This window comes from Anas acuta, chromosome 2, assembly GCF_963932015.1.
Source record: "Anas acuta chromosome 2, bAnaAcu1.1, whole genome shotgun sequence".
NCBI lineage: Eukaryota > Metazoa > Chordata > Aves > Anseriformes > Anatidae > Anas > Anas acuta.
Window position 1 is genome coordinate 29,833,431 of NC_088980.1, and position 19,338 is coordinate 29,852,768.

The 19,338-nt window shown below is 37.2% G+C and overlaps 1 protein-coding gene across 5 annotated transcripts in view; it reads right to left on the bottom strand.

The window, feature by feature from the left end:
* Positions 1 to 19,338, bottom strand: part of ETV1 (ETS variant transcription factor 1) — a 66,998-nt gene that overhangs the window by 22,037 nt on the left and 25,623 nt on the right. For all 5 annotated transcript variants that reach the window (XM_068674081.1, XM_068674082.1, XM_068674079.1 and 2 more), the window contains 3 exons: positions 10,617 to 10,746; positions 8,910 to 9,098; positions 4,991 to 5,238 (listed from right to left, as the gene is read on the bottom strand). In XM_068674081.1, coding sequence (XP_068530182.1) covers positions 4,991 to 5,238; positions 8,910 to 9,098; positions 10,617 to 10,746 — 567 coding nt within the window. The remainder of the gene's footprint in view (positions 1 to 4,990; positions 5,239 to 8,909; positions 9,099 to 10,616; positions 10,747 to 19,338) is intronic.

Genomic DNA, 19,338 nt, shown 5'->3' on the forward strand with positions numbered 1-19,338 from the left:
ACTCACACGGTGCTTTACATTTTCAAAGCACTGTGGAAAAATTAGCCAATATAATTAAAGACAGTAGAAGTACCATGAGTTGTCATTTTAAATACTGCATTAGTCAAGGCACTAGAAGATATTCTGGAAAAAGCCAACCTGCATTGACTCTGACTGCCAGCTAAGATTTCCTTTCTTCCTTCATACTAGCATCTCCAAATGTCTAACCTGTACCTCCAAGAGGTACAATAAAATATCCAACTGCTGTTCTTAAAGAAAGAGGGAAGGAGGGAAGAAAAGGAGAAAGGGAGAGAGAGAGAGAAGGAAAAAGAAGAAAAAAGAAAAAAGAAAAAAGAAAAAAGAAAAAAGAAAAAAGAAAGAAAAAAGAAAAAAAAAAGAAAAAGGAAAAAAGAAAAAGAAATGAGAGAGAAGGAAAACTGCAAATAAATATACTTCCAAGAAACACATTTAAACTATTTTTTCCCTTGAAATTTTAATTCAACACATTCTCTAATGTTGCTCTTGCAACTCCCAAATTTCAAGAGATGTCAGCTGATCTCAAGGGAAGAATGTGCTACTAGGAAACTTTTTCAATGTTAATTTGCATTGATTTGCTTTTCAAAGAGCACTGTATCAGGTATTTGAAAGGACTCTTGCTTTTTATTCTGTTCCAGTCATTAGGTAAATACACCTTTATAGCATGGATAGTAGAATGCTAACAACATCTTATACCTAAAGGTGGAGATGTTGGTGGTTAGCAAGTGTCATAATTACATCTTCCTGGGCAACATTTATACAACTGCTTTGTTGCTAATGAATTATGATATAGCCTTTTGTCTCAGGACGACTCTTGCGTCTTGAGTGCACAAGTCAAAACTGTTTTGGGGAAGGAGAGTGGTGCAGTGAACAGCTTTGCAGGTGGAGCTCCTGCTTCAGTTGTTACAGACATTGGAAGTTGTGCCATTAACAAGGCAGAACATTTCAAGAAAGGAAAAGACAACCTCAAGATGAATATCTTTATCAGTATTGGAATGGCAAATTTTAGGACTCAACAAAGGTCGTTCCAGCTCCAATGAAGTTTGCCAAAGTAGTCATGTCATCTTGGCCAAATTTTTTTCACATTATGTATTTCTTATATTTGTGGTCCTTGGACTGGGATACTAATCTGATGTTTCTATACTTTCTCACTACTAAATACAAAGGAAGTCCCTAGGAGCTAAATTTTGAACTTGTCTAATACATAGTGTTCTTTAAGAATTTCCCAGTGCTAATTGGGTACCTCAAATAAGCAGGTTTCTATCAAATGTGTCTCTGCCTTCAAACGTCTCTCTTACCCTTTCTTGGGTGCTGCCAAAAGGTTGTGAGGCCTCAGAAATTAGAAGGATGAGCAACCCAGCAAGGAAGACATAAGGGCTAATAATTCTGTCTCAAAAGTTCATTCCACAAGTGATGTGACTAGTAACTCAGAAGAAAATTTTGGAAGTGACAGGGATAGAATCCAAACTTTCTAAGGTCCATTCAAATGTATTACTCATGAGACTACACTGAAATGCAAGAACAGCCCTGTCAATGCCTCTAATCTGCTCTGGAGAGACTGATTTGTCTAGATTTCAACAGATGAATTCCTGGCAATCAGTAATAAGTATATACAAGCAGCAATTTGTCTACTAATCTCTGACTAACACTACCTTGTGACAGATTTAAAAGTTCTCAGTTAAAGAAATAGGCACAAAAGAACTTCCCAAACAAAATAACTATTTTTTATCGGGCAAAACAAAATGTGAGATTTAAACTGAAACTGAAGATGTCATTGCAAAATTATTTTTATTATTAACCTACATGCATAGCTAAAGTCATTACTTGGTATATTTGCAAATAGACTAAGTGAAGTAGGAAGCATCAAGCCTTCAAGGGTCCTACCTCAAAATAAAGCCTAGAACAGAGGAAGCTCAAAGCTCCTGAAGTTGACCTTTTCATTAAAATAACCAAACACATGCACTGAATTGCAGAAGTACTAACTGTACAAGAATTTCCATTATTAACCCTTGTAAACAAATATCTTGGGAAGGCTTCTAGGGCATATTCATCAACCATGTAAAATCTCAAAGTTCTATATGTTGCTGGATATACCATTAGGTACTAAATATATCTGTGACTAGCAGCCCAAAAAAATTGTGGCAGAAAAAGTCTGATTGGACATGTATGATGCATCGTGACTTCTAGAAGTGTAGATGGATAAGGAAGAGCTTCTACTCTGTTGACATTTTTCTTTTTCCATTATCTCAAACATTCTGCAGTAGAAATTGCATACCTGCAATTACAATTACAACTAATTGATCTGCCATTTCCCATGTCATAATTAATGTCATGTTTTAATAGAGTTATAATCATTCCATAATAATGCTTTTCATTCACCAGCTTCCCACAAAGTATAAAAGTATAGTGCACAAAAGCAATGAACTTTTATGAGGCTCTTTCAAAAACATCCCAAAAGGAACATCTTGGTGCATTACAATGAACTTTTTAAATATATTTCTATATTCTTATCCGAGCTGCAGTAAAATAGCATGCAAAAAAGACTTTTCACTCTAGCATTCCTCCTTCCCTGAACATCCATAGGTGAAAAATGAAATCAATGATTCAGTGACAAATACATTATGTTTCCTAAGGGGTTATTTAATGTACTCCTAGTAAGGATGGAAAATGATGGTTTCTAGAGAACAGATGGTAACAAGACAAAATATCAACAGACCACAGTTGTTGACTGCAATTTATGGAGTGTACAGATGTGTCAACTTAAATGCAGTGATTCTGAGGCCAATAAAAGTACTTCCTGATACCAACAGATTAATTTTTCATGACCACTGGTTACACAGCTATTACATTTTTAAAAACTAATTATTCATCACAAAAGAAACAATCTTCCTCAAACGTCATTACTATAAAGCGAAATGTTGTTCTTGCTGGCACAAAAATAAAATAAAATAAAATAAAAAAAGAGCATTTTCGAATTGACACAAGTTTGCACATCTTCCTTTCAGAATAAAATTTGCTGTTTTTTTTTTTTCCCGTAAAGAATATTACAATGAAAGATGAATGCTAGCAGCCAACCCAGATTTAAAGTAATAGCATGCAATAAGGAGATCCCACTTCCTAGCCAAATATGAAGCATGCTTACAAAAGGGCCTTTTTTCACCCTTTAATTTAGCAGGATGAATAACGGTGCTTGTGAAGGTTGCAAGGGACTGGCAGTGCCTGAAGCTGCAGTCCCCTATTTATTATCCATAGCCACATTAACTATGCAGACAGTCTCTCCCATGCTGTTCTGTAAGACTAAAGATACACAACTGCCAAATCCACATATCTCAGAACCTTAATCAATGAACAGGTTTAGTTCTAGCTTTCATCCTTTAATCTGAACCTATGTTCATGTTGTCTTATACTTCAGCTTGGATAAATATTTCATATTTCCTCCTTATTCTCCTCCTTGTATATGCCTAACTCAAATTCATCAAAGGATTGGTTATTTGCTTGCGAAGAATAAGAAAGGAGAAACTCTACTTTCCAAATTCCCCTGGTCTAAGATAGAGATCAATTCTAAAGCAAGCACTTTACAATAAAGATACCAAAGAATACTCCACTAAATAGACAATGTTAAGTTAGCTATAGAAAAGATGATAAAAACAATTTTTTCACTGTATCAAACTGCAAAACAATTTGTCATAGGCTAAACTTCCAAAGGAGACCTCAATTCAACAGCCACGCAATGTTTGCAAAAGAAACTGCAAAAGCATCTAGCCACGAACTGAACCAGAAGGTAAGCACTGGAGGCACTGCAGTGCCCAGAAGTCAGGCAAGGCTCAAAAAGGCTCAAAAAGACCCTGCCCCAAATTAGGGTATGTGTGTATGAAAGCGATGCACCCTCCCCTGGGAGTGCCATAAGAACTCACTGAAAACCCTTCTCTTTAACAGTGTGGCATACACGAAGCAGGAAGCAGGACAGAGGCATGGACTGATGAGGAGCTGCAGAAATCGCTTACATAGGAATTGAGAGACGTGTTTTGACTGAATTTTGTCAACACCATACTTATCAACTGTTTACCCCATTTACCCTATGCAGCCTGCTCCATGCAGTTTTAACCTTAGCTTCCCTCTCCTCGTTACTTGGTACTCATCACTAAACTCTGTTTTTTGCTTCCCCAATTCTCTCTCTCTTTCCCCAAATATAATATAAATATTATTTTTAAATTGTGGCAAAGTAACCTAAAATTTCAAATGTTATTCCTTTGATTCATGTTTTTATCCTTTTTGATCAGAAGCTATTCAGAGTGGGCTCTGCCACCACCTCCTCTATTTTGTAAAGCAATAACGCTCATTTTGGTTGCCCTATGAGCACAATAATAATAATAAACATTATTAATAGCAACAGCTTATTCTCTACATCAGCAATCTGGCATCACAGATTATGTACCTCCACAAAACACAGCAGTATGCACAAATTGAGAAGCTGACACCAATTTGGCTGATTCTTCTCCCTCATTGGTTTTATAGCAGTATAAACCCCACTTCAGCGGAGTTACTCCTGATTTAAAGCAGTGCAGGCAAGAGGAGAGTCCTCTACTTCTGGCAGACAAATGAAAGAGCTCATAAAATGGAGCATACAAATTTAGAGGTCAGAGATGAGATAATGCAGAGCAAGCCCCCTCTTAAGCAAAGCTCAATTTTGCACCCATGATCATTTCTTCTCCAGCTTCTTTAACCTGTGTATTGTCTGGACAAAGAGTTCTGGGAAATGAAAACCTCCACAGAGCAAGACAAGGCAACAGTGGCACAAGACACCTTGTACTATGTGGCAATCTCACTACTTTTCAAGTTATATTGGACATCAATTACTTTGGGAGATTTAGAAGACAGAAGAGCAAGTTCCAATTCATAGGATCAAAACATCAATAGCACTAGCTTGGACTGATTTATTACTTTACTATGCAGAAATAAGGAGAGTCTCACCTACCTGAATCATATGCAAAATCTCTAGGTTCCTGTTTAATCATCAGAGGAGGGGGGAAATTTTGACTGGCTGCACTGCCAACCATAGCGTTGTGTTCATACACTGGATCGTGATACTCCTGCTTAAAACCTTGAGGTGGGAAAGGGATGTTTGGCTCAGACATCTGCCGCTGATATATTGGACGTCCTTCCCTTGGCATTGCAGGCAGAGGTGGAAAAGAATTGCAAGGTTCAGAGAGCTGGCGGCGAAATCTAGGACACAAGTTAGAGAGGTCATGTAAAGGACTTAAGCTACATTCCATTTCACAAAGATCTTCACAGATCATGATTAGCAAGAGGGTTTATCGCTTCCTCAATAGTAAACATTTTGTTTATGATAATGCCAAATGCTGCCATCAGGATTATGATCATGGCTGTGTTGCAGAACAGCAAGAAGCAAAGTAACATAGCCCCCACCTATTAATACCAGCTCTAGTACCTGCCCCCACCACCATGCTCTTTTCCTTCAGTGTCTTCTCTCATCAAAAGAGGCCAACCAAAAATGTACCAGCTTCAAACCAGCAGAAGGACTGACATTTTCCTACCACAGTAACATGAAAGAGGCTTATGTGGAGTTCTCTGTTGTTTCATGAGAATGAATGACGTATTGCTTGTACTCTAATTTACTCTTGCAGTTCTTACTGTTACATGGAAACCATTCTGACCATGACAACAAACACAACCATTTTGAACAAAGAGTATTGTCTGTTGAAACACCTGGAATCATGCCAGGGTATAAGTCCACAGTTCTGTTCTCTTGGGGACAGCGCCGTGGGAGGTCTACCTGCAAAACTGGTATTGTATTCCAGAAGAGAATATAAGCACTCCAGAAAAAGGACAGCATACAGATTTTTGTTAAGAGAAGCAAAGTCTAAGTATTTTCCTCCTGCCTTAACTTCTTCCCATAGTTATTTCCACATAAAAGAAGTAGTCCACACAAACCAAGCTGCCACTTACTACTCCAAAATACACTTCAATAAGCATAACATGTGAGAATTCGGTTTTAAATCAACTTCATTTCCATGCAGCACTACTCAAGAACCTACATTTGTTGTTCCTTCCATAAAACAGGAATGAAAAGTTTAGAATGTAATTATTAGGACATCTGTGGGTTCAGAAGCCTAGGGAATACAAGGATGCTATTTTCCCACCATGCTCTGATGAACTGCACAAAGTGTTCCTGTCATCTCCTATAGATTACCCCAGTGGTAGTAACCATCGCCACCAGAATTGTGTCTGCACTAATCCACAGCAAATGCAATGTTCTTGCAACAAACTGCTTACTAGCCCTGTTATCACTCATCATGAAAGCATACTTTTTTCTTTTTTCTTTTTTTAAAAAAAGAGAAACCTGTGTCTTTCTCTGCCAGTTTCACACCATCACACTAAAAATCAAGAATTAATCACTCTTCAGCTTCCTGTACTTTGCAGCAGAACTGACTTTCCCTCATGACAGCAAAAGCAGACATTCTCTAGGAGAAAATGGGGTGAATGAAGAAAGGAGGGTTTTGATTGCATAAGCAACACAGTCCTTGAATATCATCTTATATGTAGTATGTGTTTCTGAAACATTTTAAACCCTACTAACATCTGTCAAAATACTGCTGTGAACTTGGTCTGACAAATATTTACTGTCACAGCTTAATTACAAATACTGTGGGAGCTACAGGGATAGAAACTATTACAATGTAGCACTGGAGACAAAATTATTTTTTTAATGCTGCTGTAAATATTCTGTTTTGCAATAGAAAGAGTACTGCACTGTAACATTGGTTTTTGCAATTCCACCTACACCTGCAGAAAATAAACTTAGAAACTCAAATGTATTATGAAACAGTTAGGCTGACTGGCACTGCATTCATTTCCCTCTTTTCCTTTTTTCATTAGCCAAAAAAAGAAGCAGAAATTATCATTAAGAACTGTCAAGGAGTGAATCAGAAAATTGCAACTTGAAGTTAAAATAAGAAACAGGCTCACTCACAAAGCCTCAAAGGAAGTTAATAATACTTGTTGTACTGGAAGCTTTGTATGGAATCAAGCCATTTGTTTATACAAGTGGATTTGATTCCTGTTGGTACTTGTTAGGACCACTTATATTCATGCCCTGTATGAAGATGTATGGGCTGTATGTTCCAGATACTGATCCTATCTTATAGCACCAATGCATGTTCCAAAGAAAAATGCTTGGAGTTATAGATTTATATACAAAGTTACACAGGTAGGTTATTTGTTTAAATGACATTGTCTGAATACATTCATTGTTGTAGCTATCATCTTGTAAATCAGGGAGATTTGAATTGCACAAAAATATCAAGTACACATTTGTTTCAAAAAATGGGGAAAATTCAAAGTAAAGAGGAAAATGGTGAAAAAAAAATAATATGTATCTTCCACTACAATCATACTTTCTTTAAAAAAATAGAAAAATGAGATTTTTGCCCTGAGTCAGCTAATTTGGACTTCACTAAAACACGTTATGTTCTATCACTGAAGGAAAGCATCAGTGCAAAATGACCTAAAGAACATGAATTTCAAAGACATGGGGAAAAAATCATGTAAAGAACTCATAAAGCTTGTGCAGAACAAGAGTTAGGGTTATAGGAAAATAAACTAGGGTGTATGCAAATCTTTATAAATATTCAAATTAAGGCTGACATACAGCTACAGTATTGTCTTTACAAGTTGCTCTAAATCAAAAGATTTTTTCATCCGAAAAATACTATTGATCTCTGCACAGAAGCCATTTAGCTTTTGGAGATTTCAGTCTCCTGACAACTTGGGTGTATATACAAAAACACAGTTATCTACCCTCCTGCAATCAAAACTGCATCCTGGCTTCACTGAGGGCTGGTGTGGTTAGACCACAGTCCAAGGATGGGGGAAACAGCATTATGGCAGTTTACAGGGCTGATTCAGTGTTTCTTTACCACCAGAAAGGCATACAGACCTTGGGTAATATTTAATACTATCTCAGCAGAGCACAAAATGGCTATATAAACTGTAGCAACCTCCTCCAGATTTGATCTGCACAAATCCCTGGAGATAATAGCCCTTATTAGAGCAGAAGCATGCAAATCACACTCCCGACAACTGTGATTTTCTTTTCAGGTGCTTCTTAATTTGTTAATGTGTAAGTGCTAAGACAAGTCTCTAAACATATATATCTCTATATATAGCTGAAATTCAAAATGCTCAGAGGAATCACACAACACAGCAAACAAAAACAGGTTCATGTAATAAAGGTTAGGATTAATAGAATTCCACAAACAAGTGTTTGGTCTCAAAAATAAGGGAAATTCACTGAGCATATTTGTTGCAAAACTGAGCTAAAAAACAGTCAGTTGTCTGGGGACTTCTAACATACCGAAACAAAACAGGGTGACTTAAGGACAGTTTAAGCTTTAATTCTAGTCTCCAGTTTTGTGGCTTTTACTCAGACTAATGTTATTTGAACACAGTTTATGTTGGCATGTAAGTTTGTTTGAAATACTATATTTCTAAAGGGATTGGAAAAATGATCCACCCTTCCATTGAATATTCTGAAGCAGTAGCACATATGGCTACTTATCTCTTGGGCCGGTAAATTTCTTAGCAAGGAGCCAGATTAGCCAGGATCATGCCTGCTGATGACTTCATCTCGTGGGGCTTACTGGCCTCAAGTGAATCACCCTCAGAAGTCAGCAGAAGCAGGTCACTAAAACCGTATCGTTGCCAATATCAACTCCTACTGAAGCCCCTCAAGCAGGGTGCCAGTCTTTCATAAAACATACATTTCTGACATTCTGACCTTACCTGGCTTGAAGCCAGTGCTGCCCTATATGAGAGACACGCATCTACCATTGAAATAACTTCTGCATAGGTCCTGCACACATTCTGTGTTTTACCTGTGATCCATAGGGAAGCTGTTGTCTTGAATGGACTGGGATGGAGGGAGATGGGCCGGGAAAACCCGGTCAGGTTTAGGAGTCTGAGCTGAGTTTGGGGAGGCATGGTGCAGCGGCGACACAGGAGTGCTGGATGGTGTTGGTGGGTTGGAGGGCCTCATTCCCACTTGTGGCTTCTGATCATAGGCACTATTAGAAAAGCAAGGAGAAAGAAGGTTAGGTTATTTTCTCTGCAAAAACATGTAGCACGTATGTTCAGGAAAAAAAAAAAACAACATGCAAGTATCACATATAAGCTTTTTATTACAGATACTTTATTAAGCAGTTTGGGGCAGAGAAATTCTCTACACAAAGAGGAGCACAGAAAAAAATAGTTTTAAAGGCAAGTTGTTCAAAACAGCATTTTTTTCTCTGGGGTCTAGAAATGTATTTTTAAAGGATTCAGTCTTACACTGACAATCTAACAAGAGATACACAAAATACACAAACATGGTATTGTATTATATGCACCTGGACTAGAGTGCGAAGAGCTGGCAGTGCCTGTCAAGACTCTTTTTTAGAGCTTGCACAAAACCACAAAGTAAAACAGTAAAACAATGAATGCAGTTAGAGGGAAGGGATCTGACCCAGAAAAACAATGCTATGCTGGCTTAGCTACCCACACTAAGATGTCAGCAGGCTCTCCTGATAGGTTTTCTGTCTCAAAAATAAAGTTTAAGTCCTGCAAATATAAAGGAGTTCCAGAACAGGAATGGACTTTAGTACACTTCGATTATTCTTGTTTCTGAACAGGAAAAACACAGACATAAGGCAGATAGTAAGCATGAACTTGCATACTTTCCTGTGTCAGATCTCCCAGCACCCATCAAATCTGGTAATGGTAATGGTAATCACTTGATTTTTTAAATCAAAACCATTCCTCTATGACTGTCGAAGGTGCCAGTCTGTTTTTAGTTTTCTTTCACATGTAAAAAAGTTAAATGCAAATTATTTAAGTGCTATCAGTTTTAGTAGTACGTTAATGAGAACAAAAACTCACTAGCAAGATTAAACATTCTAAAATTGACTGAAACGTCAGTAAGACATTTCACTGCTAAAGGAAGGAGTGACATGTAAGTGCAAACCAAAACAACGTCAATAAAGAATGCAGTCATATCAAGCCCCCAGAATTATTAAAGTTTTTACTATTTACCCTTATAAAAGACAATTTGCTTTTGAAAAGATAAAGATGCAGATCCTAATGAAATACTATTTCAAATTGTAATCATCCTTGAATGCACACATATATAATTGCAAAACATGTCAAATACCTCAGACCTGCCAATCTCTTGCTTGTTACACAGATCTTGCTCTCTTTCCTAATGTGTGTAATGCAGTTTGAAAGTACTTTCAACACAACTCATAGAAAACCAGACACTCCTTCCGTTTCACACTTGCACCCTGAGTTTCTAAATTCTGGCTATCTCCCATGAAGGAGGAATAGAGAATATGCATTTTGATGAAAAACACTGCTTTAAAATAGTTATATGTTTGATATAACTGTAAACAACGCCATCAGTGTTCATCAGCTAAATGCATTATCTCATCAGGCTGCTATCTGCTGAAGAGGGAACTTTTATAAGATCTCTATTATGGCTTTATAACTCTTTAGTCAGTCCTCATTTAAATCAGCAGTTCTCACTGCAAACATATTCCTGATTGCTTTACCTGACATTGTACAGGCACTTTTCCCCATAACTGAACTTGAATGGTTGTTCTTGACTGCAAGCAGAGCCAAGTTCCGAACATGGGCTATGGGGTTCCTTCTTGATTTTCACAGGGAGACCATGAAAAGCCACTGGAAAGAGAAAGAAAATATAATTGAAAACCAAGTACAACATTAACAATGAGCTTTCTCAAGTAAACTAGACACTGCTAATTAAGCACATGATTAATTAAACCATTGTAATACTAAAAACAATATAGGAAATAAACATTTCAAGGATTTCTTCATGTGTCAACTGAAAAATAGACACCAGAGATCCTTTGCATTGGCTATTAGCACTTTTATTGTTTAATAGAATGATGGCCAGGATCCCATCTCATTAGCAGGAAAATAACAGCCTACTTATATTTGGCTTAACTACTGTAAATGTTGTCAGAGGCAAAATACTTCCCAGGCACCAAATGTTTCTAAGTATTATTAGTGAGGTAGCTTTTAGCTATAAATGCAATAGCAGATCACTTCAAAGAATGCCACACAAATTACTCCAAAATAAATTTCTCATATACCAGCCTCAGGTTTATATTCGGTCACCTTTTTCTCCCACAGAATGAAAATTTGCAGTGAAACTTATGAAATTGGGTGATTACGTGTTTCTTTAGTTATACAAATAATATCTGGAAAAAACACATGAGAAATGCCTTCAGTACACTTTCTCAGAAATGCACAATGTAAAATTTGGGCCTCACCGAAGTCAACACTAAATGTGACAGACACAAATGGAGAAAAAAAATAGCCATGCTTTTTTAAATAGCCAAAAGAACCTGGGAGTATGACAGAAATGCATCGTTAATGAGAAGCACAAATTGGTCTGGATTAAGCTAAAGGTCAAAGGTAAAGATAAGGTTAACTAGCATATTAGTTTAAGCCAGCCAACTTTCCTTTATTTCAAAGGTAACCTTAACCAAAATTAAAACAGAAGAAAATTCAAAGTTCACCTAATGTAGGCAAATCTAAATTTAGTGGCTAGGAGGACAAAGGACTAAAGACAGGTGTTTAACAGCTTGAAAACATGCCCTTCAATTTTTTATTTTTTATTTTTTTTTTAAAAAGAGATTTCAAATCCATTTTTGAACTCTGAGCAGCCTAGAGTTTGGGGATCAACTCTCATGACTGGGTTTTGCTGTTGTCACCAAAACACCAGTTTGGACATCATGCTCCAGCCTGACACCAACAGGTACGCCCCTGCAGAAATCCACATATATGCAAAAGTCTCTGTTAGAGAAGCTCAATGCAAAATTACGTCATTATTATTACTGTTAAGAAGAATTTTGTCCTTTCCCTTGCACCTGACCCAAAAACAAGTTGTTACATGCCATATACTTTCTATTAAGGGACGTGCATGCACGTGGACAGGGTTGTTGTGAGGGAAAGGTAAATGAAACATTAAGAAGTGAGCATTAGAACAAATAAACCCCAGTTTATTATGCTAGATCTTGATTCCTGATTCTCACCACTGGTTCTCCCACAACTGGGCAATGTTCAGAGAACTTTTTCACAAACTGATCATCTTCCTCTTACATGACAGCTCATATTATTATCTCTCAGCTGAGACATCTGCAAGATATCGCTGGATTATTTTCCCATGTATTTTCACAGAATGCAAAAAAATTGTCTCTAAGACTGCTATTCAGCTATTGTATTTGGTGGACAGTAGTAATCTATCTAGAAAGATTACATAGCAAAAGCAGAGAGTAAAACAGGCACAGAAACACAGCAACACAGCACAGTAACTTAAGAAACAAGAGATGAAAAGTGGTGAACAACACAAGAGAAGAAATCTTTCTGCATACAACTGTATAAATTTACAATAAAACAAAAGACCATTGGGACTTCCTGAATCAAGGTTTTTAACCGTAGTAGTAAAGCAAACTGCAGCCCATGGTCAGCTTTCTATTGCAAAAGAAGCTGACATCCAGTAGCTTGGTTTGGGTTTACACTAGTGAACTTTTACTGCTGACTATCTTCACATGTCTTGGTCAGATAATAATGCACACTGTGCGTTTAATGTGTATGATGGAACCCACATCTCCAGAACCGTGGCTCCGGCACAGAGGCAGGCAAACTCTTTGACTTGGATCGGAGAATTAAAACCACAACTGTAACAAGACTTTTCTAAAGCCAGTATCACATACTTGCACAAAGGCCACACGCTGCTCTATTTTTTTTATTATTATTATTATTTTATTTTAACTTTGCTACTTCCTCAGAGTTAATCTGTTATGAAAAATTACTTCCCTTATTTATTTTTAAATAACGGGAGTACAGAGACTCCCACACCACAGCCCTGTGCGGAGAACTGGCTGGGTATTTCATCACAGCGCTGAGAGCCTGAACGTCTGCTAACAGGCAGTTTTCCAGCTCACTGGCACAGGCACAAGTGAAAGCAGCACATTCATTTTGTGCAATTTGCTTTACCTTCCCACATGGAGTTGGTGCATGTAAAAGGCTGTTAAGTACTAAATTATTCCTTATCAAATCACCATCATCTGGAGTCATGATCAACACTAATTAAATTACTTTCACTGAACACGGCTCCAGCCTGCTGCCTCGGCTGCGAGGTACATTTTATTTTGCTTACTGTACAGTCCTAGCAAGGTACAGGGCACAGTGCTAGGAGGCATCTGTGCTGTAGTTTTAATTAAAGTTTACCTCACCTTCCTCCCAGCTTTATAAGCTAGGGTAAAGTGTATCAAATCAAGTAGGTTAACGCCTTCATTTCATTTAGGGAAAGCATTATAGTCCAAAGTGATTTTATATTAGATCTTTATCTTAACTATGTCCAGAAAGATAATGTAGCTGTAAAATTTAAAGCCTTCCTCCGGCAGTCCCCTGACACAGTCACCATGCTAAGCTTGATCTGTAACTTTTAAGTGTATGTTCTATAGGAAGAAAGGAAAAAAGATAGTCTGAGAAAAATACTTTCTATGCTTGGGGGGGAGGGGGCTTTCATGAAGGCTACTTGACCTTTGAAACCACATCTTAAGTGTGGCTGAAGATGACAGACTTATTCCAACTAAAAAATTTCAAACATTTAAAACAGTTCCTCACATCATCACTGCCACCTCCACCCATTGCTCTTCATTTTAGTATGGCACTTATTTCATGGTGTACCTATTAAAAGAGTTTTTAAACACACGTAGTTTTGCGAAGCTGGATTTTATATTACTTTTTTCATTCACTTTTCATTTGATGAGAGCAAGGTTGCTTATTTATATAAACTAATTTTAGTGCAGCATACCCAACTACCAACACATCCAAATTAAAAATACGACATTTTGAGCAACCAGCTCCTCACCACTTCATTCTTCCTGATGGCAAATTCATTTTACTTAACCCCAGAAGTGAGTCTCAACCCTATTACGGCAACAGGCACTATGCCTTAATAACGACCTTATTAAGAAGTGACCAAGGGCCAAGATTTCATCCCAAGTGATTACTTACAGATAACTACTTCCCAACTTGAAGGCAAACAATCTTAGAACCTGTATTTAGATGGCCGTCTTCAAAACCTCATCTGAAATACTGGGGAAAATCAGGATTATTAGCACCAGAACGGGCTCAATGCTCCTGCCTGGAGCTTCTCTGAAGCCAACATGCAGACATAAGGCAAGCAGAAGGACTGCTACCATCTGCAGCAAATTGATTACACTATAATGCATTACTGTATGCATATTCTCTGTGTATAGATATATCTATGTAGCTTTGCAGAATAAGAGGAGTTGTATTTTATATCTAATATGGTGTTCCATAGTCTTACATTAGTATTCTGTGTTTTTAAGTGTTTTTATAGTAATCAATGACTATGTCACCATGTTATGAACTTGCACAGAACATGCAGAAATATGGGCTGCTACCCCTCATTTTGAAGTGTTCCGCTCCTTGGAGTGCGGATTAGTCTGCCAAGAGGTAACGACCACTTTGCTCATAACAAAACCCAGTTTAAGACCCAAATAAAGAAGAGTATTATTAAGAACTTTGAAATTAAAGAAGAAATCTGTCTTAGAGGAGACTGATTTGTATACTCCCTAGGCTGACAAACAGGAAATGCACCATCATGGACAGAACTGAATTTCTTCTTTTGAGAAAGCCCCAGAAATGCACTGCATCAAATATAAATGCAAAGTTTTCACATATTTTTCTATTCAAGAAACGATTATTCAAGATGAAGAAATCAAAAATATTTTAAATGAAATTGAGTCATTTCTCCTTTGAGCAAAAAGCTATTTTATAACAAATATTTTATAACTTATTTTATAACAAATTTCAGATTCCTACCCATAGCACAATATAAAATTTGATTTTATTTTCTGGGGAACAGATTTAAACATATTTTTAGGGCATTAAATATTTCTGGTAATTCAACGATGTTGGTGAACATCAGGCAATCTTGACTCCACAGACCAAAAAAGACAAAAACGTCTTATTATCAACATTTGTAGCATTTACTATATGGTATTAAATCAACTAAGAACAGTAAATTCACTTGTTAGTGAACTCCGGTGACTCTTAAGTAATACTACTTTCATCTTCAATAAGTTTGCGAGCTTTGTGTACCTGCAGAGAAAAGGATGCAACATGGAATTCACTGTAAATCATGCCCTGGACATTTCTGCTCTGTGTTTCTGAATTGCTTTTCACTTTTATGCCCTCACACCACTGTCTAAACCCAACTTTGCAAATAAACTGATTAATTTTTTTTTGATTAATTGAGACAAAACTGTTAATAGGCAACATAAGTTTACAGAGCTTTCCTGAATACGTTTGAATAGATAGGGTTTGATTTTCATAAAAGCAAGACAAAACCAGAGAAATTTCTGTGTGAATACCACTACAGCTCCAGGTGCTGGACTAACTGAAGTTAGTACTCAGTAAAATTTCAAAAGCAAGAAAAGCAGGTCCCTGTACTGATAAAGCCAATACTGTCACACTTTGAATCCATCTCCTGATGCACGCAGAAATGCAGCAGGCACTCCAGATACATCAGAGTCTCTCAAAGATTCTTTTCCAGTACATTTACCTCTGCCAAGCTCTCCCCTTCCCCCAGCACACAAAAATCCATTACTAAAGGGTCTAATCTCAGCTATCAGCACAGAGTGCCTTTTATGGAGCCATTAAACCATTTCTCTTGTTTACAGTGCCTGAAGAAAGATGTGAATTATGTCTGTGACAAAACAGGCGATAACATTTCTAAACTGCTATCAAAATGCAAACTGAAATACACTTAAGGACAGAGACCCTAATACGTGTTTTTGCAATTTTCCTCACTCAGTATAACTGAACAGCACTCACCTGATGATTCAAAGAAATTATTTATGCTATAAGTACAACAGGTAAACATTTTAATTAAAAAAAAAAAAGGGCAAGAAAGAAAATCTGTTTTCAATAAACCAGCATTTATTGAATGGTTCATTCAAGAGGATAAAATGATGGTTACTTATCTGATAGCAATGACCCTAGGTGCTCTTATTAGCAGACATTAAAATAAATAAATAAATAAAGCCGATTATGATGTGGGTTCATCTGAGGCCTGAAACAATCTAATTCTGCAACAGTAACTTACCATTTAAACTGTACATTCAGTATAGGTGTTTAAGAATTTGATGCAATGAACTATGAAACTAAATACTTCCTACAGGACCTTCCAAGTGGGATTGCCAGAATTTATACGCATTTTCTGAAGAGGTTTCAAAAATATGCATTTAACTTATGGAATAATTGCCTTCTGCATTCTGGTGATTATTTACTGAATATTTATTTCTACATCATTTCGATTTGAACTACACACCTTTGAAGACAGCAGCTTTCTGAATTTCAAGAAACGTTGAATAGGTATCTGACTATAGACAAAAGGATGCCTAAACAGGGTGCTCTTCCATTTCATTCCAATATACTTTAAGATGACATGTTGCTGGTAATTGGTGGGATGCAGAGGAGGAATTAGCTGAAGCAGGTGCTGGACCCAGCTGACCACTCCTTCGTACTCTGGAGGTTACTGATGCTACAGCTGAATGTGGCATACAGCCTAGTGTACTAAAAAAAATGAAATAAAAACACCACACTGGGCAGATGCCAGGTGAGGAGAGGTTGCAGGACAGAAGGACAGTAAAGGGTGGTAACTGAGTCATTCCAGTTAACCTGTTCCCAGTGATTTTGAATGATAGCCTACACATATAGATCACTGCAATAGCTGAAGACAGAAGTGACTGCAAACACAGATCAAATCAAGTTCTGCAATTGTTTTCACCCTGCGCAATCTCTTGGCTAGGCTAGGCAATGGCTTAAAAATAAAAAAAAATAAAAATAAAAAAAATCTTTTGCTTCTGACCACTGAAACAGCTATGATGATGAGTAAGACTTGAAGACTGTGGACTGTTTCAAAAGCGACTGAGCAGATTACATCTACACAGTCCACCAAGTTCTCCATCCATTTGATCTATCAAAGTCACTGTTATCAGATCTTAGCTGAGCTCCAGTCAACTGGATTTCATTTAGGTCCTGCTCTCTGCCAGATATTGGAAGAAACTGGTGACAAATTGGATATCTGACACACAGATGTGTATCATCGCTGTGGTTTCAGAGACTCTTCTGGAAGTTTATATAAAAACTGAACATAGACAAGAAACCTGAATTGTCAGGATCTCATGAACACAAGCTGCTAGAAAAGCGATATCCCTAAACAAACCTGTCATTTATTTTTTTTTTAAGAAGAAGAAATATATGATTTTGATATGATGCTACTGCCCATCTTATAGTTACACATACAAAATCAGAACTTACTGAAGACAGAGAATTTGTCCCTAAAGACAACTGGCCTCCATCTAGTCCCACTGCATGGGTGGGGTTCATCCACCTGGATCAGAGCTTGCATCAGTGTTTGGGCATTTGTGTGCGTGCAAAGAGAATCAATTGGAAGTAAACACAGTGAATGTGTATGAATGCCTCTGCAACAATACAATATGTACGGTCAAAATACATATAATACTGTAATAAAAGGCAGTAAGGTTTTTATTCTTTACATATATATATGCAACTGTGAAGAATATGGGGAAGAGGCATGCAGAACAAGAATTAAAGGTATAATAATTCACTCTAACTAGTCCTTTCGTATGTAAGGACCTGGCTCTAAGTCAAATTTCTAAGGAAATCTGTGCATGCATCACTGTGAATGTTCTGCCATCCCTCACCTTGGTGCTCCTTCCCAGAAAGTGGAACTTCATGACTGGGCAGTACTTGGCAAACCTATTAGATATGATTCCATCAATTCAGTCTTTGCCTTGGCTTCAGATCAGGTCCTTCCAGCCCCTACCAGCTCAATAGATAGAAACAGCATGGGATCTCATTTTTTTGGAAGCTAGTTCTGAACGATGAGCCCAAGCACCAGCTTTCAAAGCCAACTGGCAAGAATAGAATACGTGGGCAAGATGGATCTATTTGAGAACCTTGTTTAACAAAAAGAAAATACCAGCTTTGAAGTAATCTGTCACCTTTACTGGAAAATATGCAACTACAAATGCACTTTAATAACAGTTAGAACTCACTCTGCAAAATGAAGCAAATTGCTTATTTTCTCTTCCAGCCTAAAGCATACAATACTGTGCATGTCAATTAACAGTCTACTTGAATACTGCATTGCCAGAATGCTACAAAATAGTATAGTCTTTAAAATCATCGGGGGGTGGAGAAGGATGGGGGGTTGAAGAATAAGAGACAGTCCAAAATTGGGGGATTTTGCTTGCAAAATCCCCATGGACTGTTCTCAGATAACATGCTATAAGAAGAAAAAAATACTGATTCTGAATTTGAAATAGGAAAAAGCAGTAAGCAGGTGAAGATGAACTGCACTGAAAGCAGTAGAGTAGTACTGCAGAGTTTCAAGATGGAAAATAACAGCATATTTTCCTACAACTAATACTGGATAATTCTGGACCTTAAAGTCGGCAGTAATGCCCCTGCATTAACAAGGATTGTTTGCTATAATAAATTTCTCTTGCTTAGGAGTAGGGGGAGGGGTTTTCTTTTGTTTTGTTGTTTTTTTGTTTTGTTTTGTTTTTTTCATTTTTTTCTTTTTTTTTTTATGCAAACCACAAAGCATTACATATTAAGGACTAAAAGACAAAAAACAAGTATTGATGAAAATCAATTTTAAACTAATTGAATTACCTGCTCATCTCTAGATTATGTTAATTCTATATATCAACCATAATTATTCCATCTTTACTATAATCTGGCATGATTATAAAGCATTTGAGAATAACAATAAAACCAAAAAGAAGGTTTATTTAGAGAACAGAGAGGGGTTCATTGTACCTACAGCATGTCGAAATTGTGGTAAGGTTGCATCAGTATCCATACAGCAGGTTTACAGTAGGGCATTTGTACATGGGAAAAAGCGACCAGCAAAATTACAATTATAGAGCAGATGATTGCCACTTCCCTACAGTACAGTTTGCGTGACTCCTAAAAATGATGTTCCTGCCTCTTTTCAGCAAATAAATTCTTCTAAACACTTCTTCAGAACTGGAAATAAATGTCATTCTTTAACTGAAACATGCTTTCCTAAAGCTTCTCTGCTAGGACTCTAAAAATTGGTGCCAGTTTAGCTATTTCTGGGCAACTAACCTAGGACCCCCCCTCACCCCCCCCCACATACACACCCTACACACA